Source organism: Macrobrachium nipponense, chromosome 12 (assembly GCF_015104395.2).
Source record: "Macrobrachium nipponense isolate FS-2020 chromosome 12, ASM1510439v2, whole genome shotgun sequence".
NCBI classification, from domain to species: Eukaryota; Metazoa; Arthropoda; class Malacostraca; order Decapoda; family Palaemonidae; genus Macrobrachium; species Macrobrachium nipponense.
In genome coordinates, this window is record NC_087205.1 from 98,392,527 (window position 1) to 98,420,248 (window position 27,722).

At 39.8% G+C, this 27,722-nt stretch overlaps 1 protein-coding gene across 2 annotated transcripts; it reads right to left on the reverse strand.

The window, feature by feature from the left end:
* Positions 1-5,970: 5,970 nt before the first annotated feature.
* Positions 5,971-25,387, reverse strand: LOC135224692 (uncharacterized). 2 transcript variants are annotated; one of them, XM_064263962.1, is made up of 6 exons: positions 25,252-25,387; positions 24,770-24,941; positions 23,503-23,746; positions 22,533-22,652; positions 20,762-20,896; positions 5,971-6,412 (listed from the first exon to the last, which is right to left on the reverse strand). In XM_064263962.1, the coding sequence occupies exons 3-6, from the start codon at positions 23,743-23,745 to the stop codon at positions 6,008-6,010; spliced, it is 903 nt and encodes a 300-aa protein (XP_064120032.1). In that variant the 5' UTR covers position 23,746; positions 24,770-24,941; positions 25,252-25,387; the 3' UTR covers positions 5,971-6,007. The 2 variants fall into 2 exon arrangements, with proteins under 2 accessions (XP_064120032.1, XP_064120031.1); XM_064263961.1 differs by having other exon boundaries at positions 25,228-25,387.
* Positions 25,388-27,722: the final 2,335 nt, after the last annotated feature.

Genomic DNA, 27,722 nt, shown 5'->3' on the forward strand with positions numbered 1-27,722 from the left:
TTAATTCCTTTGTTGAAACTACGAAAAACCTGTGACAAAAGTCAACAAGCACGTCTTTGTTGCTATTGCAACAGGAACGCAACGCCGGCAGAATCTGTAATCAGCTGATTTTGTAATAGGCCCGTTTCTTACAACTGTTTAATCAATGTTTGGTTTGTTTTTTTAGGAAATTCTATTCTTTAATATATTATATATTGATGAAATTATAGTAACCCATATTACACAATTGAAATAAAGTTTTGTCCCATTTTTTTTATTAGATATGGGATTACATGTCATACATAAAAATATTGTCACTGTGAAAATAATTATTTCTTTCGTAAGACCTATCCCAGTTGATCGGTGTTGGGTTTTTTAGATTTCAAGTTAGTTTTATTTGATTTTCAGTTCCGTCAGCCTATAGCATCCACTTGTTGCTATATTATAAATTCACCTTTTGCGATTTTTTTTACATCACAAGCAAAGGCTCTGTCACTAGTCTTTTTTTTTTTCTTCTTCTTAGATAAGTTCATTTCCAAATCGGTCACTCGAAAATCCTAATTGTTAAAGTAAATTTCAACAGATTTGATTGCTGTGCAGTTAGCAACTCAAATGTTTGATTTGCACGAGAGAGAGATCGTTATTAGTAAAGGGTTTAGTTTAGAGAGAGAGAGAGAGAGAGAGAGAGAGAGAAGGAGGAGAGAGAGAGGAGAGAGAGAGAGAGAGAGATATCGTTATTAGTAAAGGGTTGAAAGAGATTCTAATTTGGTTTGTTTTGTTCAGATTCTCAGCTCCGCTCCGTTAAAGAATGCAGGGTCACGTTACAAAAGGCAATTGGTATTAGTATATTCTGCAAGCATCACACAAATCGTTGTTTTCGACTAGGGGGTTGTGCAAATGTTACTCAATATGAATTTGTTTGATATTTTCCCAAACTAATCTTGCAAAATATTTTTCAAATGCTTAAGTATTTCTCCAAAATCTGTAAATGAATTTAACACTTTTAGTGCCAACCAGTTACAATTTTTAAAATTGCATATCTTATAAAACACTTGGAATCCATATCCATGATCACTTATTTCTATTCCTCTCAGCCTCCTTCTCTAATGACTTAACACTAGATGTTTAATTCTCTGCAATTTATACATTTTCTAATCATAGCATTATAGTAAGCCTTTGTTCTGTTATTGCTCATTTGCTGCATATGGCTTAACCTTTCTCTCTCTGTATCAGTTTTTCTATTCTATGCGACCATACCTTTGACAACGAAAACGCACTGCGTCGTGGTATCTGTCTCTTATAAATAATGGTTCCCACTCGAGTTCTATCTTATCATGAGTCTTATGAATTAAGGCTCTAACAGTGGATTACGTTTCAGTATATCATACCGATATATTCCCTGCAGCTGGCTTACCATAAATAATTGGAGAGTTGTTCTCAGTATTCGCGACATTCTGCAGATATTAATGTCTTGCAATCACGTTGCTTATGAAATCTTCATTTGATACGTTACATATTATAGTTTTTGGTAGAAAGGTTCTTCACATTTTGTAAAGTTGCGTGTCAGCATTATGAGGAGCACCATCTCTCAACCTCAGTTTCATAATTTGTAATCATATTACTGTCTGTAAATCTGCTGTCAGCAGCCTGAATCCCTCCCAGAGCCTCAACTGCGCCTTTCATTATTTTCTTTAACACTCCTCTCGTTGTCTGATTTAATGCGCCCTATTTTACAGATGACCTCAACTTTCACTGCATCCTCCTCGACACAAATATGATTAAACTATTTTTTCAAATGTCAACCCCAATTTATCTTTCAAAGTTTCCTACTCATTTTTCAAATGATCCCTCAGCACTTGACAGTCATTAACACACACATCACAAATCCTGTTATTTTTGTAGTTTTCATTTTTCAAGAGCGGCACATTGCATGTGTGTGCTCACATACGAAAAACTTTCATCCTACCCAGGCAATGTTCTTCCCCAAGCCTGCATGACACAAATAGCAAATGTCATCTTGACGATGCGATTGATCATTTTACCAAGTTAGTCTTAACCATCAGGAAGTCACCATATCACTAATCACAAGCACTGTTTGTATAGCGCTAGATGTTGGATTGAAAAGCAGACATGCCTGACCAATAATACTGCTCACTTCTTAAGGGAAGATACCTGGATCTAAGACACTAGAGCCCCCTGGCCAAAACGATCTTTCATAACTTTGGATGATCAGAATGCTGGGGGAAGAGTAAAAGGCCTTTGCTGATGTACAGTCCTGTTCAAGTGCAGGATTGTCATCAGTTTATCATTTTCATTTCATTTCTCATTTTTCCATCTAGCCATACTTTCATTTCAGCGCTGAATGATCTTATAGGTCCCAGCGCTTGGGCTATGCCCTAAATTTCATAATCCATCCATCTAAGACACTAGAATGACTAGATTAACATTGGGTGATTTCAATCTCATTAAAGACTTTTAATTCAAGTCCAAAGTTTATGTTTACCGAAAAGTGTGACTTCTAGAAAAGTTCTCGATGTTATTAAAAAAAAAAAAAAACAAAAAAAAAAAAAACTATTTTCATACTGTAAATGGCATGACTTCTCTGAGATAATTTAATCTATCTTTCTGTCCAGCTGCCTTGTATGTTTTGGGCATTAACCCTGCCCCCCTCCTGCCCCACAGCTCCCTTTCTGATGTTCTGCAAGATGATTTTTTTTTAGGGGGCCGGGTTTGGGTTCTAGTACGAGTTTCTACAATCTTCCTACTCTAATTTTCCATATTTAACACTTCATCTTGCAAACAATCCCTGCTGTTTACAAGTTTTGAATCATTCTTGATCTTGCTGGTATACCAGAACTGGGATTCCATAACTGCCACCACCAATGCTTAATAGAAAAAGTATGCCTGGATTTCTGTGATTTTAAAAATTTGTTTTTGTTTAACTGAGCAGAATTGAAATTTTTCCTCCTGTCAAGTCATCTTTTGACGACCTGTCAAGCTGCTAATTCTCACATTTATTTTGAGGAAAATGACATTCCTTGTTAACTTGTTTTCATGACAGTTTCTGTAATTTCTTCAACTTCAATTTCCCCTCTGCTTTCCATGGCTCCTGCAATCACTCACCTTTCAATAGGCTGGCCTTTAGCATCCTGTGGGTTAGTGGCTTTTTCCCTGATTCTCTGTTCATATCCATCAGCCTGAACTAGATATGGCATTGGGTTACCTGTGTCATCAGATAAGACAACAGTTTTATTACCCCAAACTACTATAACCAACATTGCTTGACTCTGATGGGCAAGTCACTCCACATAACACACTAATCCTAACCCCCTTATGTCAACACTTTTATGAATTCTCCTTGCAGGTTACCCTGAAAAACTGAATTTTAAGGGCTTTTCATCGATGTTCGGTAAAAGAAAAAAAAAATTAATGTTATCTGAAAAGAATTTTAACCTTGAATTGTCGGAACTTTGTGGTGTCCACATACAGTACCCAGTGAAAATGTATAATGTTTGCTCTGCCTTATGGAGTATAACTCCTTCAGCCTTATCAATGTACTGTATTTAAAGAGTACCACTAAAAATAGGTTCCAAATTTAAAAAAAAAAAAAATCAACCTTTGTGAAAACCACCACTAAACCCAAACTTGTAGCCTCTAGAAGTTCCTTCCCTCAACAAAATATCAAAATGGTGTCTTGACCATTCTTTTGAGTAGCTAGTAGTACTAGGAATGAATCACTAGTTACTAGTGAAAAATTCATTTTACGTGACCATTGAGTCTTATTTTTAAACCCCTAGTGCTCACTCAAATTACATGTTCTTATTTGAGATTAAAAATGTAGCAAGATAGTCAGAGAAGTTTGACACTAACATAGGAAGAGACCAAAGGGATGCTGCAAGCACTGTTAGTACTACCTCAGTGCACCATGCAAGGCACAGTGTAAATGGTAATCCCCAACAGGCTAATGGAAATAAAAGGGTTGCAACAGTTGAACCTTTATAACACCTCTTTATTTACACAAAGAGCAGTCTTATTGGATAAAAATAAGCAACCCCCCACGTCCTCTCCTATTAACTTACCCGGAGTATGAATAGAAATAGGCAATCCATCACATATTAGTTGCTTCAGTCAGTACCCCATGCATCTTATCAAGAAGTCTTCACAGTGCAAAATTAAAACTGGAAAAATTAGACATCTTTGAACTTAGACAGCCATGTGTTTATAGGGCTCTTTTTTTAAGACTACCCAAAACTAACACCAAGTCCAACTGAAGGAGCTGACTGCTTGTTCAGGTATCTCCATCTCATTAATTCCATTATAAGTCATTCAAGTCAAAAGAATTTGTGAGGTAGGTACGAATTAATCAGAAGAGTACTGATATAGTAAATAATCTCCTAGCACTGAAAACTGAAAATTTCCTCTCCCATAAGTTGATAGTCTACTAAAAGAAATAATGACAGAATGAAGGTCCCTGCAGTGACAAAAATTACATAATGTCCATTTTGCTTGATACATATTCATAGTGGTTTATTACATTCTGGAAATTCTACCCTCAGCATAAAGCTTTTCACAGGGATGCATTACACTGATGCAAAAATGATTTCACAGGGTTGCACATTATCTCCACCACATCTTAGATACTACAAATCCAACGTTGAAATTGCAGCAACATAAATTCCAAGCTTCTGCCCCTTTGAAGTTTGCTTATGCATGTCATTCATGGCCATAGCCACAGCCAATACACTACTGGGGTCTTCAAACAAATATGACCATCCTTTGAGCTTTGAATCAAAATCCTTTGCAATCTAAGGTCCATATTCTAACTTTTGGAGAACAAGGGGCACAGGGTTCTTGAAGTATCATTGCATATAAGAATGTCTTGAAAGCTTAAAAAATCTTCAGCCAAAACCCTGAACACATCCTACATGTATATCAATCCTTACTGAGGAAGAGGGAAGAGCAGTACTTATCAAGATAAGTGAGGATGCATTTCTCAGTAAAATCATTGTATATAAAACTTATTCACAAGGTTTTACTTCTTGTAAAAACTATACAGTCATACCCCTATATACGAAAGTCCCTAAGTACGAAAAATCCAGGTTACGAAGGCAAAGACAAAGATTTTTTTTGCTTCTGTGTACGAAAATAATTCAGGTTGCGAAAGGGTATGTATTGTAAAGTCTGAGATTCGCCCGGGCAGCTGAGAACAATTTTAAAACTCGTGCGCCGCCAACTGAGTAGACTCGCCACCATCCTCCCGCTCTCCCATTGGTTCCCGATGCTAGTCACCACCGAAGATCCTGCTATCCTATTGGTCAGCATCTGTCCCATCATGCCTCTATGTAAAGGCGTTCCTTGACCATTTTGTTATGGCAGCGTTATCGTAAACACCTGGAATTTGTTCGTTCACACAGATTTCGTTTGTTAATGTAAATTCGCGTTAGTGATTTCGCTTTCGTTGTACAGTAAGTTACTTTATCATGTTGTGTGTGAACTTAATTACTTTTGTTATTAGCCATGGGTCCCAAGAATGTTGCTGAAATTCACGGAAAGAAGAGGATGCTTTCTATGGAGATGAAGATGGAGATAATCAAGAAGTGTTAATGTTTTCTGCCATTTGTTAATGTGTTTCGTAAAGTTTAGTGTAGGTATTGAATGGTCCAAATTGTTGTATTTCATTGTTTATTGGTCAATTTAGCTTTATTATAAAATTTACTGTGGTGTTTTTGTAGGGCTTGGAACAAATTAGGCAATTTACATGTAAAACGTAGTTCTAGATACGAAAAAATCAGGTTACGAAGACTGCTTCGGAACGGAATAATTTTGTGACCTGAGGCACTACTGTAGTTTCTTTTTTGCTGAGAAATGCTTCATCTTATAATAATGTGTCATACCTTGTAAACATACAGAGTAAAAAATATAACCACAAACAATAAAAGGTTTTACAATCAAACTAAACCGTATACAAATTCATGTCACTAAAACCACACATACTCTGAATACTTTTACTTTCCAAATGTGTTTTTCATTATAAATCTTCTTCCACTTGAATTTCTAGAACAGTGTCTATTATTTTCTTCTTTAATTTTTTTTTAACATTAGGATTTTTAATACTTTTAAGTTCTTTAACTAAGTAATTTACAAAGGCCACATCTACATCATCAGAGTCATGTTGAGGCATTCTATAGTTTTCATAATACTGAGGGGAAGCATTTACATGTTTTTCATCAATGTCATTATTTATGTGATGAAAAGGTCGGGGCACTTTATGCAACAGGGTTGTGTTATCATTCGATAACATTTCTTCTTCTACAATTGTAATGCCAGTCTCTTTTCTATATGTGTCAGACTCACTATCAATATGATGAGTTATAACTTCTTCTTCATCATCCCTCTCAGAATTTTCATGTTTGGAGATCACTTTCACAACTGCCTGTAAATGAATAAAAGAGATGTGACTGGGATCATGGATCACTTATTACTGACCATAGTGTTAAACTCACACAATATTTTATTTTAACTATACTCACATCTTTTTAATTTCTTGCAGCCAAAATACTTACAATGTAATATGCTAACTACTTCTCACTTATAGGTTCAACCTAACTTGAAAAGTTGACAAAAAAAATTACAAATGGCACCAAACCACAGCAAGAGACACACCTGAAGACCAACTCTGGCATATGTTACCTTGCCTGACAATGCAAAAGCTACAAAGGCTAAAATGATGCTTATTCTACTCTTCCAGCAGTCAAAAACCAACTTGGAGGCAGGCATCACTAAATGGAAGAAGGAGGAATTTCCTGGTTATGACAATGACAGAAATAACTGAATTTTAAATATAAAAAGGAATAGCACCAAGGGCTTTTCAGAGATCGTAATTTTTTTTTTAAACTTAAGGGCCATTGACCATCACAATCAATTAGGTACTTGGTTTACATGGGAGAGGCACCAAACAATCAACCTTCTATTATTATCTAGGAAGGAGACCCTGTTACATACATCTCATTAAAAATTATGGCTGCAATAGTAAACTTTAATTTATAATAAGTTTTCTGTTTTCTAATAATTCCCTTCTCTGCAGGGGAAAGTTCACATAAGAATTGTCCAGAGTAGCATCCCAATAGCCCTTATCACCAATTTCTCGCCCATCACCACCTCATGAATAAATCTAAAAGCAGATTCACAATTCAGCAGATCTTTAACTTTTGATGAAACTATACTCTGTCGCACTGCAGCAGAATTTTACCATCCATCCATACAATTTGTTACATTCTCCATGTTCTCGTAAGTGTTTGTAAAGTAATTATATTAAAAAGAAAACATTTGTGTATGTCCTTGCCCTCCCTTTGGTGAAATGAATATTGGACAATTATTATGTGAACTTTCCCCTTCAGAGAAAGGAATTATGAGAAAAACAGAGAAAATCTATATAAAATGAAGCCTGCTAGTGGAACCATAATTTTTAATGGGACTTGTATATCAATGGATCTTCTTCATAAATAACAATAGTGAAAATTCATGAAAATCATTAATCATTTCCAAAATACCCTGTTAACTCTCAAGTACTAATGGATAACTTGGAACCAAATAACAAAACAGCACAAATAAATTAAAGCAATATAGTACAGCAAAAAAAGAAGATACAACAAGTAGGCTAACAACAATAAAACGATATAATCATTATCTACTGCAACAGGAAACAAAAGAAGTCAGACACTTGAGAAAAACTGAGACCAGCATAATCACTGAAACCAATGGTCTTAAATATGATATTGTTATAATACAATAAAGTTTCATACATACTTACCTGGCAGATATATACATAGCTAAGACTCCGTCGTCCCCGACAGAAATTCAAATTTCGCGCCACTCGCTACCGGTAGGTCAGGTGATCTACCTGCCTGCCCTGGGCGGCAGGACTAGGAACCATCCCCGTTTTCTATCATATTTTCTCTCTTCCACCTGTCTCCTGCGGGGAGGCTGGGTGGGCCATTAATCGTATATATCTGCCAGGTAAGTATGTATGAAACTTTATTGTATTATAACAATATCATTTTCATACAATGAACTTACCTGTCAGATATATACATAGCTGATTGGCACCCTTTGGTGGAGGGTCAGAGACAGCTAATATGGAATAGACAGGTAAACAACATATGTTGTAGGTATAAAAGAAAAACCTTGGTTCCTACCTGATAGGTGGTAGACTTCGTGGCTGTAGCCCGGTAGTCTGCATCACCTCAAGACTTTAGCGAGATATTAGATCTATGGCTAGAGTTCTTGTGGGTCTGTCGATGGGTATAAGAACCGCTTACTCGGCAGAGCCTAAAAGGACTTTGTCAATGGGTACTGGACCACTTCTATGACAACACACCTTGTGAAGGAGCATAACCAATCCCGACCACCTGATCCTAACCACCATGTTAGTCTATAGAATTGTTCTGAGTTATCCCCGAACTCATAACAAACAACCCATAACTCGAAACGAAAAACTCATTTATACAAAATTCTCAAAAAAAAAATTAAATACTCCCCTAAAAGATATCACAAGAGTTCCTTACTGAACAACAGTGACTGTCCGCCAGTGCAGCACTAAGCCCTCTTTGTCAGCAGGAATCTAGAACATATCCAGTAGAAGGTATGTACAAATTTAAGGATTGGTGTTTGCTCCCCCCGTACCCAGTATTGTATCCGCCGATACAAATGGTCCCAGAGAAAAACATTTCTCGTAGGTCACGCGAACGTCTTTAAGATAGTGAGATGCAAAAAACTGAATTGCACCTCCAATATGTCGTGTCAATGATTTTCTTTAATGACATATTCTTCTGAAAAGAGAGAGACGTCGCCACTGCTCTAACTTCATGGGCTTTTACTCTTAAAAGCGGAAAAGAGTCGTCAGGACAGAACTTGTGAGCATCCGTAATGACGCTCCTAATGAAGAAAGCTAATGCGTTCTTAGACATGATTCTTGTGGGGTCCTTAATCGAACACCAAAGACTCTGTCTAGAGCCTCCCATTTGCTTCTTCTTTGTAAGAAGAACTTCAAGGCTCTTACCGGGCAAAGAGACCTCTCTGTTTCTCTCCCTACCAGACTCGATAAGCCTTTGATCTCGAATCTCTTGGGCCAGGGATTCGATGGATTTTCATTCTTCGCTAGAAACAGAGTTCTAAACGAGCAAAAGGCCGAGTCTTTGTTAAAGCCGACTTCATCTTCTAGGGCATGAAGTTCGCCAACTCTTTTGGCTGTCGCCAAAGATAGGAGAAACAAGCATTTTCTTGTTATATCCCTGAACGAAGCTACGTGGGGGCTGCTCAAATCTGTCCGTCCGAAGGAACTTGAGAACTACGTCCAGGTTCCAGCTGGGTGGAGTTAGTTCCTTCGATTTTGTCGTTTAGAAACGATCTAATCAAGGTGCAGATCTTTATTGTCAGCACTGTCTAAGGCCTCTTTTCTAAATACTGCCGACAGCATGCTCCTGTATCCTTTTATTGTCGATACAGACAAATGAGAGACCTCTCTCAAGAACAACAGGAAATCGGCGATTTCGGTTATAGAGGTACTGGAGGAGGACAACTTCTTAGACTTGCACCACCTTCTGAATACCTCCCACTTCGACTGATAGACTCGTCTAGTGGAAGCTCTGCGGGCTCTAGCGATAGCGCTTGAAGCTTCGCAAGAAAACCCCCTCGCTCTGACAAGTCTTTCGATAGTCGAAAGGCAGTCAGAGCGAGAGCGGGAGGTTTTGATGAAACTCTCGAAGTGTGGCTGTCTGAGAAGATCCATCCTTTTTGGAAGGGATCTTGGGAAGTCTATTGTCCACTCAGCACCTCTGCAAACCAATCTTGTGCTGGCCAAAACGGGGCTATCAGGGTCATCCTTGTCCCGTTGGACGCTACGAACTTTCTCAACACTTGTCCCAGGATTTTTGAAAGGGGGGAAAGCGTACACGTCCACATGAGACCAGTTCCAGCAGGAAGGCGTCGACCACGAGAGCTCTTGGGTCTTCCACCACTGAACAAAAGACTTCCAGCCTTTTGGAAAGGAATGTGGCGAACAGATCTACGTGAGGAGTGCCCCAAAGATCCCAAAGAACTCTGACACCTCTGAATGAAGAGTCCATCTGTGTGAAGGACCTGGCTTCTCCTGCTCAGTCTGTCCGCCCTGATGTTTCTCGTCCCCTGAACAAATCTTGTTAGGAGGGCGATGTTTCTTTGTGAGGCCCAAATTAGCAGATCTCTTGCTATCTCGTAAAGCGACACAGATGTGTTCCTCCCTGCTTCCGAATGTAGGACAGGGCTGTAGTGTTGTCCACATTCACTTGGACCACACTGTTCGTCACAAAGGGTTCGAAGAACTTTAGCGCTAAGTGAACTGCTAGAAGTTCTTTGCAATTTATGTGCCAGGACACCTGTGCTGTCTTCCAGGTGCCTGACACTTCTCTCGGTCCTAGTGTTGCTCCCCAACCCTTCTCCGATGCGTCGGAATACAACACTCGGTTTGGGTTCGGAACTTCCAGAGAAATTCCCTTGTTCTCTTTTAGAGGGGACAACCACCATTGCAGGTGTGGTTTCATTTCCCATTGGAAGGAGAAACTGTCGGAGAGAAGTCCCGTCTTCCAGTTCCACGATCTCTTTAGGAAAAAAACTGAAGAGGGCGAAGATGTAGTCTTCCTAGAGGAAAGAACTGTTTCGAGCGAGGAAAGGGTGCCTAGTAGGCTTAACCATTCCCTCGCCGAAGTCCGTTCTTTCCCTAAGAAGAGAGAGACTTTTTCCAAGCCTCTCACGATTCTCTCTGCGAAGGAAATACTCGAAAACCCCGAGAATCCATCTGAATCCCCAGATAGACCAAGTTCTGGTCTGGGAATCAGCTGTGACTTCTCGAGGTTCACGAGTAGTCCCAACGCCTTTATCAGGTCTAGGGTCAAAGAAAGGTCCTCCAAACACTGTCTCTCTGTTCTGGCCCTGATGAGCCAATCGTCCAAATATAGAGAGATGTTGACGCCTTTGAGGTGAAGAAACCTCGCCACATTCTTCATCAGGCTTGTGAAGACTGAGGCGCTGTGGATAGGCCGAAACACAAGGCCCTGAACTGAAATATCCTTCCCCCCGTCATGAAACGGAGGTACTCTCGACGAAGGGTGAATCGGGACATGAAAATAGGCGTCCTGGAGATCCAGCGACACATCCAATCTCCTTTGACGTAACGCCGCAAGGACTGAGGCCGAAGTCTCCATAGAGAACTTCTCCTTTCGAACGAACTTGTTCAGAGCGCTGACATCTAGACTGGTCTCCAGCCCCCCGAGGCTTTCGCAACCAGGAAAAGCCGATTGTAAAACCCCGGAGAGTTTTGCTCTAGAACCAGTTCTATAGCTCTTTTGTCCCACATTTGATTCACCATCAGACGAAGAGTATCCCTCAGTACAGGGTCCCTGTATCTGGCTGACAGTTCCCTTTTTTCTTTTGTTTTTTTCCGGCGGAATAATGGTCGTTAGTGGATGGACTGTCTTGGAAGGGGATAATATCCCTTCCTTATTATGGACATGGAAGAGGCGTCTGAGTTTATGAGTGACCAGGCGTCTGCAAATTCGAGAAGCCTGGACCCCACTGGTGTTTGGAGGCTGTCTGTCTCACTTCCCTTTCTTAAAGGGACGGGAAGGAGCCTTACCTCTCCTCTCAAGACCTCTTCTCTTAGAGGTAGCTCTGGAGAGAGGCCCTCCTCGAAAGGCTGAACCGTAGAAGTCGGTCCTTTCTTGTCAACAGAAACAAGAGGTCTCTTCTTCCTTGCTGTTTGCAGGAGAAGATCCTGAGTCGCCTTCTCAGTCAGTGACGAGAAATGTCCTTCACTAACTGAGAAGGAAACAGGAAGTCAGACATGGGAGCGAAAACCAGGGCTGCTCTCTGTGAGGGAGAAACCGCCCTTGGTTTAGAATAAAGAACTAAAATACTCCTCTTCTTAAGGAGTACTGCTCCGAAAAGAGAGGAGATTTCTCCCGATACCGTCTTGTACCGCCTTGTCAATACAAGCAAGAATACTGAGAATGACTTCTGGGTCAAGACCATCCGAGAGTCATGAGCTTTCTTAGACATCACCCCAAGGGACCAGTCTAGGAAATTAACACTTCCAAAATATGGAAGAGTCCCTTGAGGAGATGATCCGTCTCCGAAATAGCCCAAGACACGCGAGCTCCATTCAAAGCGTGTTTCCTTGACGAGTCAACCAAGGTTGAAAAGTCTGCTTCGGCTGCCGCTGGGAGAGAAAGGCCCATGTTCTCCCCAGTTCGGTACCAGAAACCTCTCTTGCCAGAAAGTATGGCTGGAGGCATACAGAAGGTAGTTCTGCCTAGATCCTTCTTAGACAACATCCATTTGTCTAAGGACTGAAGCGCTCTCTTCATAGAGATCGTAGGTCTCATCTTCAAGACCGACGAAGACTTAGGCACAATCGCACTCGAAAACAGTGATCGAGGCGAGGAGGAGCGGCAGGAGTTAAAGAATCTCAGTATTCCCGTAAAAGAGGTCAGTCAGAACTTTATAATTCGAGACTCCTTCTCTACCGTCACCCTCTTCTTCCGAATCTCCTTCTACACCTTGTGGAGAATCGGCTTGAAAAACGAGAGGATCTTCATCCCGTTCTCTCTCTACTGGTGACAAACTCCTACTAGGAGAGGGGCTCATAGAGTGAACCGACTCTCTCTCACGTCTAAAAGAAGTCTCGCGTCTGCTTGACTTCTCGCGCCTGAAAAGCTCCTCGCGCTTGGCTGGCGCCTCGCGCTTGTCTGGCGCCTCGCGCTTGTCTGGCGCCTCGCGCTTGTCTGGCGCCTCGCGCTTGGCTGGCGCCTCGCGCTTGGCTGGCGCTTCACGCTTGGCTGGAGCGTGTAGCTTGGCTGGCATCTCGCGCCTGGCTGACGTCTCGCGCTTGTCTGGCGCCTCACGCAACTCCTCGCGCCTGGCTGAATCCTCGCGCTTGGCTGAATCCTCACGCCTAACTGGCGCCTCGCGCCTGGCTGGTGCCTCAGGCCTGAGCGTATCCTGATCTCGAGCAACTCGCTCGGAAAGATCCTGACGTTTGTACGCCTCTTCTTGCCTGGAAGACGTCCCATGTCTGGCGGACGCTTCACGTTCTGGCTGGAGAAAGAAGACGAGGACTTCTTAATAGGAAGTCTAGCGTCCTTCTTGCGAGGGGGATCCCTTGAAAGAACTCCCACCAAAGAGGCAATCTGCTCTTGAACTGCCAGCAAAATCCTCTTGGAAGCCACCCCAGCGTCCTCTTCAATAGAAGAAGCAGGAGAACTCGAAGGAGTGCGATCATCAAATACATCTCTAGGAGGCGTCGAAACCAGCTTAGCCTTCTTGATAGAAGAAGGAGCTTCCTCCGAGAAGCGCTCCGGGCTCGAGTCGAACGCGCGCTCTTTCCAATGCCTTTTCAGTGGCCTAGAAAGATCCGAGTCCTTCCACCCTCGTTTAGGTGAAGGAGAACCGGACGACGAGAAACAATCTCGTAGGACGCTTCTATTTGAGCGGTCCTGAGCAGACTGTAACGAAACAGAACCTGCTGAAGGGACGCCTGACCGTTGGGGATTCCCCACAACCTCCGTACGACTTTCGACTTTCCTACTCCTCGGGTATGTGAGTTTGGCAGAGGTCTAGGCCTGGGAGCATCGCAGGGACGGTCAGTACGCCCCCCTCCACAACACTGGAACACTCACTAGCCTTACCTTGCATGGCCGCCATCTTTGTCTTCATTTTACGAAGAGTAGCCTTCAGATTGGCGATTTCAGAAGCCGAATCCGAATGCAAAGCCTGTGAGGATTCAGATACATATGGGAGAATCATATTCATTAATAAAAGGAGAGTTAGACTCAGAAAAAGGCTCAATAGGCCTTGTACTCACACTCTTTTGTGCAGCCCGTCTAATCCTATCCCTCTCTAACTTCTTCAAGTAAGAAGTTAGAGTCTTCCATTCATTAGCATCCAACTTTTCACACTCAATACAGGTGTTAGCCAAAGAACAGTCAAACCCCCTACATTTACGACATACAGTGAGGATCAACCGAAGCCTTCGTTTTTTTTTTTTTTTGTTTTTTTTTTTTTTTTTTTTTTTTTTTTTGTTGTTTTTCCCTTTTTTTTTTTTTTTTTTTTTTAGGATCCTCACCTTGCAGCCTACATTCACACACTCTCACATAACACTTGAATCAGACATTCTAATAGAAAAATCAAAAGCAAGTCCAAATCCAGTCCACAGTAGCGAATGCCAAAACAACGATCCAGTACGTCACCAAGAAATCCAATAAAGATGATCAATAAAGTCTGAAAAGCGAATTCCAGTCAGGAGGTAGTAACAACAATGTTGATACCACCGGCGACAGAGAAAATATGATAGAAAACGGGGATGGTTCCTAGTCCTGCCGCCCAGGGCAGGCAGGTAGATCACCTGACCTACCGGTAGCGAGTGGCGCGAAATTTGAATTTCTGTCGGGGACGACGGAGTCTTAGCTATGTATATATCTGACAGGTAAGTTCATTGTATGAAAATTAAAATTTTCCTTCTTGCAAACTATGTGATTGTCTACCGAAAAGTTCGGTAGTTACACGTAAACAATTCTTCGAAATTTTCGAAGCCAAAGTTATCAAAACAAATTAATATGCGTATGCCGAACCAAAGATCCAGTACTTACCCTGCAAAAGATAGCCCAGAAGACCGATGGCGATGAAATCCAAAAATCAAGTCAGGAGGAACTGCAAACGTTGTTTACATTCCAAGCGACAGAAAAAAATATGATAAGAAAACAGGAATGGTTCCTAATCCTGCCACCCAGGGCAGGACGGTAGATCACCTGACCTACCTGCAGCGTGTGCCGCGAAATTTGAATTTCTGTCTGGGGCGACGACGGAGTCTTAGCTATGTATATATCTGACAGGTAAGTTGATTGTATGAAATTATAGTTCGACAGTCCTTCTCTTCCTTGATACTCCTCCTCCGAGTTTACTTCTAACGGGGTCGGGGGTATAGATGAGTCTCCGCTGCTAATTCAGTACGTCTTTCCTCTGGAGGAGACAAGCTCCTAATAGGAGAGGGGCTAAGGGAATGATATTCCTTCCTCTTCCCCGCTTTAATAGTCGTGGAAGGCGCCAACAGCCCAGGCTTCTCTCCATAAATGGATGACTCTTCCCGCTTGGATGACGCTTCTAGTCAGCCAAGCGTCCTGGCTGACGCCTCCCGTTTGTGTGGCTGCTGACGTCTGGATGACGCCTCGCGCCTGGAAGACGCTTCGCTCTCAAAAGGCGTCCTAACTGGCGCCAAAATTTTGGTTGGAGCCTCGCGTCTAAAAGCAGCTTTAAATGACTATTCATGTCTTGACGACGTCTCACGTCTCTCTGGCGTTACGTGTCTTCCGTAAGATTCTCCCGATCTCGCTCTCGAAACCGAAGCCTCTGCGATATGTTTTTGGAAGCTTCACGTCTGCATGACGCCTCTCGCTTCGCAGGGGAGAGAGGACGAGACTTCTTGATTGGAAGCGCAACGTACTTTCCTAACGAGGCGCTAACACTCCCACCAAAGAGGCCAGTTGCTCTTGTACTGGCAAGATAATCTTCCTTGAAGCTTTTCCCACGTCATCTTCAATCGGGGGAGAAGTAGGAAAAAGGAAGCAGTCTATAGGAAGCCTGTTCGTCTTCTCACAACTCTTTCCAATAAATGTTAAACATGTTAACAGTTATTATCGTCGATCGAGAAGGATCTCTTTGTTAACGCGAATAGGAGCGAAAAAAAAAGAGATTCTCGATGCTCTATGCGATATGAGAGTGTCGTGGAAATGGCCTAAGTGATTAAATGGGTAACGAAATCAGGAACGAATCTTGCCGTTACCGAGCTTGGTGTCCGAGCGGCTACTGGACTCCTAGGTTAATAACTCGCCCTAAAACGAGAAAATCTTGGATGGTGCTCTTGGCTCACTGCGCCAGGCTGGCGCTTCTGGCGCAAATTTTGCGCCAGGCTGGCGCTTCTGGAGTATTGCGCCAGGTTGGTACTTCTGGCGCGTTGCGCCAGACTGGCGCTTTCTTCTAATTCTTTTTATGTTATGTGCAGAACACCTGTGCCTTTATGGTACCCACGACATCCTTTCACATGTTAATTCCGTTCTTAGTAGGAAAAAACTTTATATCGTAGTATAGTCCATTCAGGGAAACAAGTTCTGCCCCAAAGAAAATGTTTCCCATCCGACTCATCTATCTTCTTCTGAGCAGGTACTCTAATAAGCTATGCTTTCGTAAGCCTGAGAGCATTACATAATATAATGTTCTGCTGCGATAGAATCCTTTAATAATGTTACCTACGGTAAACAGCATTGAAAGGTTGTACTATCTCTCGTATTGAAAGCTTCTTAGCAAAAGGCATACAATATTTATTTTATGTAGCTTAACTATCCCCTCAATCCGAGGTTAAGACCGCGATTGTGGGGAGAGATACGGAAAGTTATTCCATCCCGCAGGAGAGAGAGATTCGCCCGACCGCTCATGACTGACACCTACATGGTACTGACAGTAACTGGCGTAGGCGTACTGCGTTGGTCTCAGGCTCTCAGCGAAAGCAGTCCCCGCTTTACTCTTCCAGAGTTGCCAGCTACTCCAATTAATAAAGGAATTTAATAAAATTATTATCGAACTTCAGGAAGTTCTTATTAAAGCATATTTAAGCGAAACAAGACTTCGATAAATCTAGAAGCTAAGTAGGTGTAGGTCCTTAACAATCCCTTTAAGCGTAGTCCTTCCTAGGAAAGAACGTAGAAGGATACTTGTAATTGAGTTGCAAAGAAAAGAAGTAACTACGGTATGTGTTTATGATTTGGCCGTATCGTATTCTCATACAGCAGAAACTCTACTACCTTCTACTATCTTCGTTCTTTTCGTTAATAGAACGATAGAAAGAGTATATATATATATATCCTTAAGGAACGAAGTTAATCAAGGAACTCTTTAAATATTCGTGATTTCTTCATAAATCGCGGAAGAGACAGAATTCCTGTTCATCACTAGGGTTTACGGAAGGAAGTAGATATTTTCTATCCGCATCATACCCAAACATCGATGAGATCTTATTAAGAAAAACTCCCAAAGCTCTTGCCTCCTCAAAACGAGGGAAGAGCATGGATGAAGGAGAGAGTCCGCATAGAGAGGAACTGCCTAACAAAGGAGTCTTCTGAACTAATGAAAAGGGGCTTGTCTTTAGTTATGCTAGAATCCTTCTGACAAAAGCAACGGCCGCCTGTGCGACATCTTGCACATTTGCCGAGGGGAAGTTGTTCAAGTTAAAAATTCAAAGAGGAGTCTCGCGACTGACCTCTCTCTAATGAAGATTTTTGAAATCTTCTGACGCCTGGCGTCTGGATCCTTGCGCCTAGCGCCTGGCGTCTGGATAGTTTCCGCGCGCCTGAATGTTCCGCACGCTAGAAAGGAGACTCGCTCCTGGAACGTTCCGCTTGCGTGGAAGGTCCCGTGCGCCCTATAGATCCAGCGCCTCTAGTCTTGTTATACGAGCCTCTTGCCAGAACCGTTCAATGGAGCATCCTTCTGATTGCCATTCTACTATAAGGCTCCTTAGTTAAGCCGTCTGTTTTCTCTTTGAAGGCGCCTTGCGCCAAGAAAAAGTTCTGGAACGCGGCTCGCACTCAGTTGCTGGAACGCGGCTCGCATTTATCTGTATGAACGAGGCTCGCGCTAGTCTGTTGGAACGCGGCTCGCGCTAGTCTGTTGGAACGCGGCTCGCTGCTGGCTGTTTGGAACGTGGCTCGCGCTAGCTTGCTGGCTGGCTCTCAGCCTCTCGCTCAGTGAGTCAGTGTTCTCTTATTCAGAGAACGAGCCAGATCGTCCGAACTTCTAACATGTACATTCTTCGTCTTTTCGGATGTAAGATGAAGAAACGGAAGAACAGACGCACTTTTTAAAGGCTGCCTTTGTGCAACAATGGGCTATCCCTGGGCAGTCTGGGACGTTTTACAGATCTGCCGAGGGAAACGCCCGATCGGTGGGGATTCTCCATAACCTCCGTAAGGCTTTCGACTTTCCTTCTCCTCTGGGCTTGTGAGTTTGGAAGAGGTCTATGGCCTGAGAGCGAGACAGAGCCGATCGAACGCACCTCTACTAATTAGGACGCCTTTCCAATGGCGAACTTGGCAGTCTGGGACGTTCTACAGATCCTGCCGAGGGGGACGCCTGATCGGTGGGGATTCTCCATAACCTCCCGTAAGGCTTTCCGACTTTCCTTCTCCTCTGGGTATGTGAGCTTGGAAGAGGTCTAGGCCTGGGAGCGAAACAGAGCCGAACAGAACGCACCCTCCACTGCACTAACAGTAAAATCACTTCTTACCTTTCAATAGCTCGTATTTTGAGCTACATTCCTTTGTCTTCAAATTGCAATATGAATTTGAAGATTCTGTGAAGTAAGAAGGAGATGAGGATACCACACTACTAGTAATGTTAATGCTCTAACTGCTCGTTAGTACGAGAGCTATATAAACTTCTAAAGGAAGCGTAACTATTCTTTCCTTACATCGTCAAGAAGGAAGTTAGCTCAATCAATTCTAACATTTACTACACGTTATTATGAATAATATTAAAATTTTCCTTCTTTGCAAACTATGTGATTGTCTACCGAAAAGTTCGGTAGTTACACGTAAACAATTCTTCGAAATTTTCGAAGCCAAAGTTATCAAAACAAATTAATATGCGTATGCCGAACCAAAGATCCAGTACTTCCCTGCAAAAGATAGCCCAGAAGACCGATGGCGATGAAATCCAAAAATCAAGTCAGGAGGAACTGCAAACGTTGTTTACATTCCAAGCGACAGAAAAAATATGATAGAAAACAGGAATGGTTCCTAATCCTGCCACCCAGGGCAGGACGGTAGATCACCTGACCTACCTGCAGCGTGTGCCGCGAAATTTGAATTTCTGTCGGGGACGACGGAGTCTTAGCTATGTATATATCTGACAGGTAATTGATTATGAAAAGTGAAGACAGAAAAATAGACTGAAAAAGTGAAGACAGAAAAATAGACTGAAAAAGTGAAGACAGAAAAAGTGACTGAAAAAGTGAAGACGGAAAAAAAAAAACTGATGACCATAAATACTGCACTTCATCCAATAGCAAGTCTGGCAAGGTACTACTTACCAAGAAGAAAAGGTGGATAAGTATTGCAATGTGTGAAGGACTGATTAACATCGAAAAAAGAACACCTGGGCAGTACTTCAAACACAGTGAAGATCAGTGGGTGATATCACTTTGGAGTGAAAAACTCATCTCTTGATGAACAGCCTGACAAGCATATGGAAAGGATTACAAGCCAAAGGACAGATAACTAGGAAAATAAATGCATGATCAGTGCCAGCTTGAAATAGCAGTTGGTAATGACTGACTAGGGGAAAGCTCAAGGAGGGGACTGAAGGCTTGCTGACAGTAGCACATACCCAAGTAGTACGTACAGGATATTTACACAAAATAGTCACAGTCACATTCGAACAGGAAGTTGAGATCATCAACCATTAGCTCAAAATAAATATACATGAGACAACATAACACAAGTATACAAGAGACAGCATAAGACAAGTCACCAAAGTTTTGAACTAGCAGATCTGCAAAGAAACTCCCTACTTTGTGGAGACAATTAACACAGCATTTTACCAGAAAAAGTGCTGGAAATTTAAAGAAGAATGACCATATCATATAGGCCTGATAATCAGACCTAAATAAGGAAACCCAAAAATATCTCTGACATGTAACTATAACATGGAGCATAAGAGTTAAGAATAATAGAGAAAAGTAACAAGAACTAAAGGTGGAATAAAGACTATGCAAAGCTGAAGTAGTTGTATCTATCATCATAGGAGCACTTAGAGTAATCCAAAGGGTCTCACAAGAGACATAGAAATAATTAGATTAACAAAGGTCAAACCTGGGTTGTCCCAGAAAGTGTACTGCTGGCTACAGCAAGGAAAATGGGAGTGCTGGATACCTAAGGAAATGGGGTTATGGGAGATCAGATCTTCAGAAGGCAAGCTTCAGCCCAGATTTAAGCAGGATTGTGATGCAAAAATAACAATAAACTATAATTGGATTCAATCATTCATAATACAGAGACACCTGGATTCAGTTAAGTTTATATCAAAGATTATGCCAACTACAATAATTTTTTAATTTCTTGGTCTATTATCATAAAATTCAAGCAGAGAAACATCCAAAAGTGAACAGCAAAGAAAACCAATATACATATATGTATGTATAGGAGCAAAAAACCTAAGCAGGCATCAAGGATGTTAGCTGTTGTCTAGTCAGAAGAGAAAAAGAAAAATGTTAAAAATAATGGAAGAATTATATGTACAACAGAAGAAATTAATATTCACAATGGCCATTTGCTTTTGAAAGTGAACCATATGAAATTTCAAAGGAGTCCCAAAACTTGTCTGTGGCAAATCAAACTGATTATGAACACAGCAATATTTTTCTTATATTACCGACTGTAAATTTATTTTTCACGATATATTACTGGCTATGGGGCCAGTTTCAATTAGAATAAGTACTTGAACTTAATGGCAGTAGTATACTGAAAAATAAAATCAAAACGACCAATTAACTAAGGAAACAATTTTCAAGGTATGAAGTCATTTGCTATCATAAGAATCTCAAAGACTGACAATTTGTAAATTACACCTGATTGCATCAGAATCTCAAAGGTTTAAATCGCACCCTAAATATAGGGTGTTGAGAAATATAGCAAATTTTACTTACCATCACATCCTCTTTGCTACTGTGAAACTGTTTTGTAGAAATGATTGTAGTTGGCCTCAACTGTGCACACCATGGACAGGTTCGCGTAAATTCTTGCAAGAAGCCTCTAGTAATACCATAGTAGTATCGCTGAACCTGGAATGAAGGGATGTACTGTATATGAAATACATGAAAATTAACAAAATTCCTCAAGTTAATGTTAACATTCCAAGTCCTCCGTAAAAGGTTTAATATCCTACATGTGCTACAGGGTCCTTTATAAATTAAACCTACTGAGTTTCCATCAAAGGCCAAATCCTATATATAATGCATGTAAGGTGAACATCTTACTCCTAAGTTAAACCAGCTGATGCATACCTTGTTGCTAGTTTGATAACTGGAAAATTATCTCAAGAACTGTAATTCTTATAAAGTATACATATGGCACGTGCATAGGTTGCAAAAAAAAAAAAAAATAAGCTTTAGGTGCAGAAAATGCAAATCCTTTCATGGTTGAGTCTGAATAGTTAAGTTGTTAAATTGTAACCAGATGTTAGGCATATTGTTGAATCCTGATAGAATGCACAGTATGAAAGCTGATAGTACTCTAGAGTTTACCTTGCCCATTCATTCAATAGTAAGCTCTCTGGAAGATGTTTTATTTGTAACTAAAAAAAATTTCTTTCAAAATCCTAAAAGTAAATTTTTAACTAGCTGGTAACAAAGCACAATATTTGTCACTACTTTTCTGTTCTGTAAGTTAAACATACACTAAAGAATCTTTTTAATATTTTCTTGTCACTAAAATAATGATGTTCATGTACAAATAAACAAAATGACCATGAAATTGCAATACGTACCATCTTTGCAGGAATTGGCAGGTCAGACAAAGAAAGAACTTATTCAAATGACTCTGTTATTGACTTAACTAGCATGCGAGTTGATCCCATTCCCTTCAAAGCTCACTTGCTTTCCATCAATGCTTTAATTTCATTACTGAGTGGTAAAGGCATCTGGTAATTTTATTATTCTCAATGTAATTCCATCCAGTAACATTGCTGTAGTTTCATCCATTCTTCCACAGCTGCATTTATGTCTTTTTTTATACTGTTTATCCATTCCTTTAGGTCTCTTCTCACTTTGCTACTTTACTTGCTTAGTAAGCAAGATGGACTAAATGGAAGGCATTACAGTCCAGAAATGTAACTCAGTGGTCAGTGTATGTGTACTGTAATCTTATGGACAGACCTTGATAAAAGTGGGTGCTTCAAGTATTTACACATGCTTGTAGAGAGAGAGTACTTTACCAAGAATGTCACTGTTATTGTACACTTGGTGTCACAAGTTTCCAACAATTGTATTCAAGTTTATAGTATCACATATCTATCCATATACTATACTGTATTCACTGGTAACTTGCACTGCCCTTTTATCATCCTAAAACAGTTAGCATAGATTTTGCACAACTCCCCTATTTGCATAGGAGGATTTGTTCTTCATACAGATATAGCAAAACTCAAGAGATACAAAAAAATCTATAATGAAAATTTGTACCATAAACTTGAAATTATTCCTGTAGCAAACATAAAACACACAGATACGTATAGCAAAACTTAAGTAGTGAGCTCACTGGGAAATGTTTGTCTTAGATAGAAAAAACCTATAATGAAAATTTGTACCATAAACTTGAAATTATTCCTGTAGCAAACACAAAACAATGTTAATCTCACATACTATTTGGACAAACTGTAAATAACTGCTCTCTTTGATAGATTTTATCCTGTATACTTACATACTCTAGGACTTTTTTGTAGCCTGCATGATTGAGTTCCTTTGTATGAATATCATAAACTATGTCAAAAATTTGCTCTGCATGTACAACCTGTAGCCTTGTCTTTGCATCAACAAGATTCTGGAATATAAAGATGAATTTATCATTAATCTGTTTAAATTTATTAGTGTACTGAACACCATGTCTTTATAACAGAACAAATTCTTTCATACACACGATCAACCATGACACAAGACAAAGTTTTATTCCAAAGAAAGGAGTCAAGGAAATTCATAGTGCATCCTATATGGTGAAGTAAAGTGTAAAATAAAAGTTTATCCTATGGGCTATGAGTAGCTCTTTTTGATGATGACTGACAAGATCCACAGCTAAAATGTAAATACAGATTACGCTATAAAAATAATAAATCAATACTTTTCATTTCAAAAGGAAAATTATTTTCAGTTATTTGTTACCACAGTATTTTAAATATGGGTGTACCTATTCTCTAAAGTAAAAAATGCAAACCAATTGTCTTTTCTCCATATACAGTACTTAAATGTCTGATCAAAATTTTCAAAGATACAAACTTCTGTTTACCTACAATGCCTGACTATGTAATGTATAATTTTATTTAATGTAGTATTTAATTGTCCCTTTCTCCAAGGGAAAGAAGGGAAAGATTAAAGAAAAGATTTTTATCTTATTATAAACTTGATTTGTAAAAAAAAAAAATGACTAAATTTTGACAACTTTATTACCCACCAAAATAGCTATATGGCCATAGCCGGCTAACTTTATTGGAATTACAAATTCAACTAACAAATGACTTCACAGAACACAGCATAACACTAACAAGGTACTACTTAGGTATAAGTGTAGGTACAGGTAAAAGACTTTACTCCCACCCCCCACAAAATAAAAATTGTGTGCTACTGTTTACAACAAGCAGACTATTCCAAATTGCAATACAGTACAGTATGGCACTTACCCGAGATTCATGATTGGGAATGGTTAAAATAGGATCGCTGTCATTTGTCACATAAGCAAGACTAAACTTCTTTTGTTTGACCCAGTGCTTGAACTGGGAGTCAACCTTAACTCGAGGATGCAAAAGATGTTTAACTATAGCTTCATATTTTTGGCGGCTTAAGACTAGGCTACATCGGTTTGCGGCCTGTTCAAGGGCAAACTGTTGCATGTGTTCTCGGTATCTTCTTTCCTCCTCGTCCATTCTGGAATAACAAAGAGGCTCATAGAAATAGCATTACTTAATAGTTAAACTTTAGTCAAGTATCTTATAGTACTGGCTTTGCAATATACTGAGGCCCAGTACCATTCATCACTAGACATACATACTTTAGACACATCAAATTCATAAATCATTGCTAATATGAAAGCAACATTTATTATTTCAAGTAAATTATTTCTATAAATATGGATTATGGCATCAACATTTAATTTATGGCTATTCAAAAGGACAATCTCCTTTGCACAGAAGTTATTCTGGTGTGCAACATCTGAAAGTGAATGAGTTGAAAAAATCTTTGTGCTAATTCTCATAATCTGAGTCTATAAGCAATATTGTGAAAAATAACAAATCATGAATGAAAGCTTCAAGCAGAAAACTTCCACAATATTAGCTGCTTTAGATACTTAAACAAAAGGCTAATCAGCAGTATGTCAAATTCCTCTATATAATATCCCATTCAATTCTCTCTTGCAAGCACTTGCACTTCCTTCAGGCTTTTTCTTTCCAATAGTACCTTTCTTAAGTTATCTACATCTTCCCTCTTAATGCTTCTGAATTATATATTCTTTTCACCAACCATATTCAGCATCAAATATAGACATACAGCTAACTTTAGAAATTCACTAACTGGCATCACCAACTTTAATGAAATATCTTTAAATAAAAGATGTCATTTTTATAGCTGAGATATCGGATTCCATAACGTAAGTGGCTGTGATACAGTTCAAACATCATGATTATTGAGCAATAGTATAAACATCCATTGGGAAGTGACTCCTTAGTGTTAAGTGTTAAATATCAGAAGAATGCTTCACTAACAATGGCATCATAGATCATAATTATACTTATATTATTTGGCATAATACTGAAAATTTTTCACAATGTAGCCAATGCTGTTGGCAAAGTACGTTACTTGTGTTTTATTGCAGCGTCACAAGGACATGGAATGCAGGACGTTAATTATACCACCAAAAATAAAAATGCTATAAGATGCCAAAAAACATACCTGTGTCATACCAACTTAATGGTGAAAGGGTTGCAGAGCCGCCAATTTGAAGTAGTGCTGAAGTTGAAGACACAGCGGGAAATGAAGATTTGATCCTGGGCTGAGAGCTTGCCCACAACTGGTTTGCCAGCTACCACTTGAAATGCTGCGGCAGGTCTGTCAACTACGCAGGCTGGAATTGCAATAGGTAGAACAAAATTTTATTTTCTTCTGAACACAATTATTTCTCAAGTAAGCTTCAACTAAGCATCATCCTTTAACATTTTTCATGTTTCCATGTAAAAAGAACATACATATTATCAAACACAGTTTTTTGTATTAACTAAACACATAACATATGTACTAAAATTGATACAGTCGCACAAGAATAATAAAAATTACAAAATATTTTCACTTGTACAGTACATTCAATATCTTGTTATCTTAAATAAAGAGCTACACTAAATTTATGCCAGTACCTTCAATGTATATTACATTGTCACCTGGAACTAATCAAAATCGTTGCAGCAAATACATTCTGGAGATGTATTAGAATCTTTCCTTCAATCTGAGTTTGTTTCTGTTAGCATTTTCAAGTCTTTCTTTACAGTATCCTGGGCATAAGAGTTCATGGACAGACTGAAAAAAAAATAGTAACCATTTAAATTTCCAGTGGTGTTTGCTTGATACAATTTTTTCTTTTGATTTTGAAGCAAAATGGAGCATTATGTCTGTGTTATACACTAAAATATATAGATTCAAAGCATTATAAATGTAAAATTGCAATTTCTTTCACTGTTTATGTGATCAAAATTAGTAAATATTGCAGCTACCACATTTAATTAAGCAAGACACTTATACTTTACTTGTGATTTACTATACATTATGTTGATGTAGTGTACTTGGCATTCTTGTTTACATTAAATCAATGAAGATGAGGTTATGATGCACTGTATAGGTATTTCACTCTGGGATTTACTGTGTTCCGAGTCAAGTCAGGCTAGTCTATGTCAGTAGTGACTCCCTAGGTTAGGTTATGAAAAGACAGTCACGGTAGGATGCATTCCAGTAAATCATGACACTACCTATAAGTCCAGTTATGGTGGGGGTACATAAGGGTAAGGTAGGATCTGGTGGGCTAGGTTAGGTTAAGGTAGAATGTATTCTTGTAATTGGCCTTGCCCAGTCTCTATAATTAGTAGGTACGTCAGCATACCTACCATTTGGTAGATCTAAGCCAGTATTCCGCAGCAGAGCCAAAAAATTTTATACGCTCTTGTAATTATTAAGTATAGGCTAGTACCATTCAAATTAGTGATATTCATTCCCCAATGGGGTCCCCACATAGGTAGTACCTAATTTTTGATTACCTAGTACTGTTGTCTAATAGTCATCTTTCTTGTTCGGTCCTGCGAAGCTTGAAATGCACCAAAAAGCCTCAGAAATTAATTTTGTTCTTGGTAAAGAATCAGTTTGTTACAGTCATCATAGGGTAACAGGCTAAACTAGTCGATTGGGGTTGAGTTTAAAGGGGTTCAATTATCCATGTGCAAAAATGAATGGTGGCTCAATTATAAAAACTTGCCAACCGGCCCTCGCCCAGATAAATTACCAAGTTTAACTTAGGTATTTGGCCAAGTCGAACAGCAGAGGGACTTGCTCTTGGTTAGACCCGACCAAGGTAATCTTGCTCAAACCAATGACTAAGCTACTACCCAGAGATCAAATATAACACATTAATAACACTAGTTTGTAATAATTTATCCATAGTATTACTATTAAAACGGGTTACTGCGGAATGTTACTCATGACAGTTTATTACACGAGCTTCAAGCAGTAGGCTTGGGTTATCAGGCAACTATTTTAAGATGGTTTGTTTACTTACTGCGCCTTCTGCCACCTGCCTTCTAGCCATTTGCGCAGCGCAGATTCGGACATTTTGATGATGGCGACACTCAAAAGATTATTTTTAAAAATAACTGTTTGTAATTGTATTATTTTGATTTTTATTTACTTGTAATGCAAAAAAATATTGCACAGTTTATGCTCTGCCCTTTTTATCTTTTATTTTAATGATTCCCTCACTCTTTTACATAGAAATACTAATAAATTATCATGTGTCATTTAATATCGAGATGTTGCGAACAGTGCCACGAAAATGCTTCGAAGGTTTGAGTTCTTCAATTTGTATGATATTTTGTTGTCAACTTGACAGTGCTTGAACCAAATCTATTTATGTATGTACGCGTGATCATGTATCTGGCAAGAGTTTGTAAAATGATGTTTAGTCAAATAATAAGGTAACACGTTGCGCTTAAAGATGTAAATGCTGCATACACTAAAATGTCTTTGTATCTTGACATAGGCCATTTCAAAGTTTTCTTAGGCTAGGGAAACAGAAGACCCCTAGCATCTTGGACCATAAGACAGTTTCCACGTTTTCTTAGGCTAGGGATAGAACCCAGTCTTTTTGCATGCCCCGTGTTCGATCTGATACATTATAGTGTAGGAACTTCGGGGGCAGGAACTAATTGAGATTGTTTTCAAGAAGATTCTTTGGTTAGTTTTAAAGATATGGTATCCCGCTTTTTTCAGGGAAGGTTACAGTTCGGGAATATGCCTCCCGGCGACAATTTGCAGTTTTAAGGTTCCAAACCATTTTAAAGGCATGACCTTCGTGATTTTTGAAATTATTCTTTTTATCATTTAAGTTCACATGGCTAACATAATTCGTAAACTGAAGATTTTGTTTCTTGAGTTGTAAAAGAAAAGCTTCGTTCCCAGGATATGGTGTCTCAATGAGCTACTTAACATACCGCAGGTCAGTACATTCTACACTGTCCACTGGTATTATTTCCCCCCCATTAACAAACGGTCTACGGTCGTTCCCATACATCCTTATTTTCCTTAATAATTCGATTCGATGCACGCATGAAGTTGATTGGATGCAAGCGGAGTCGGTAAACTCATTAAG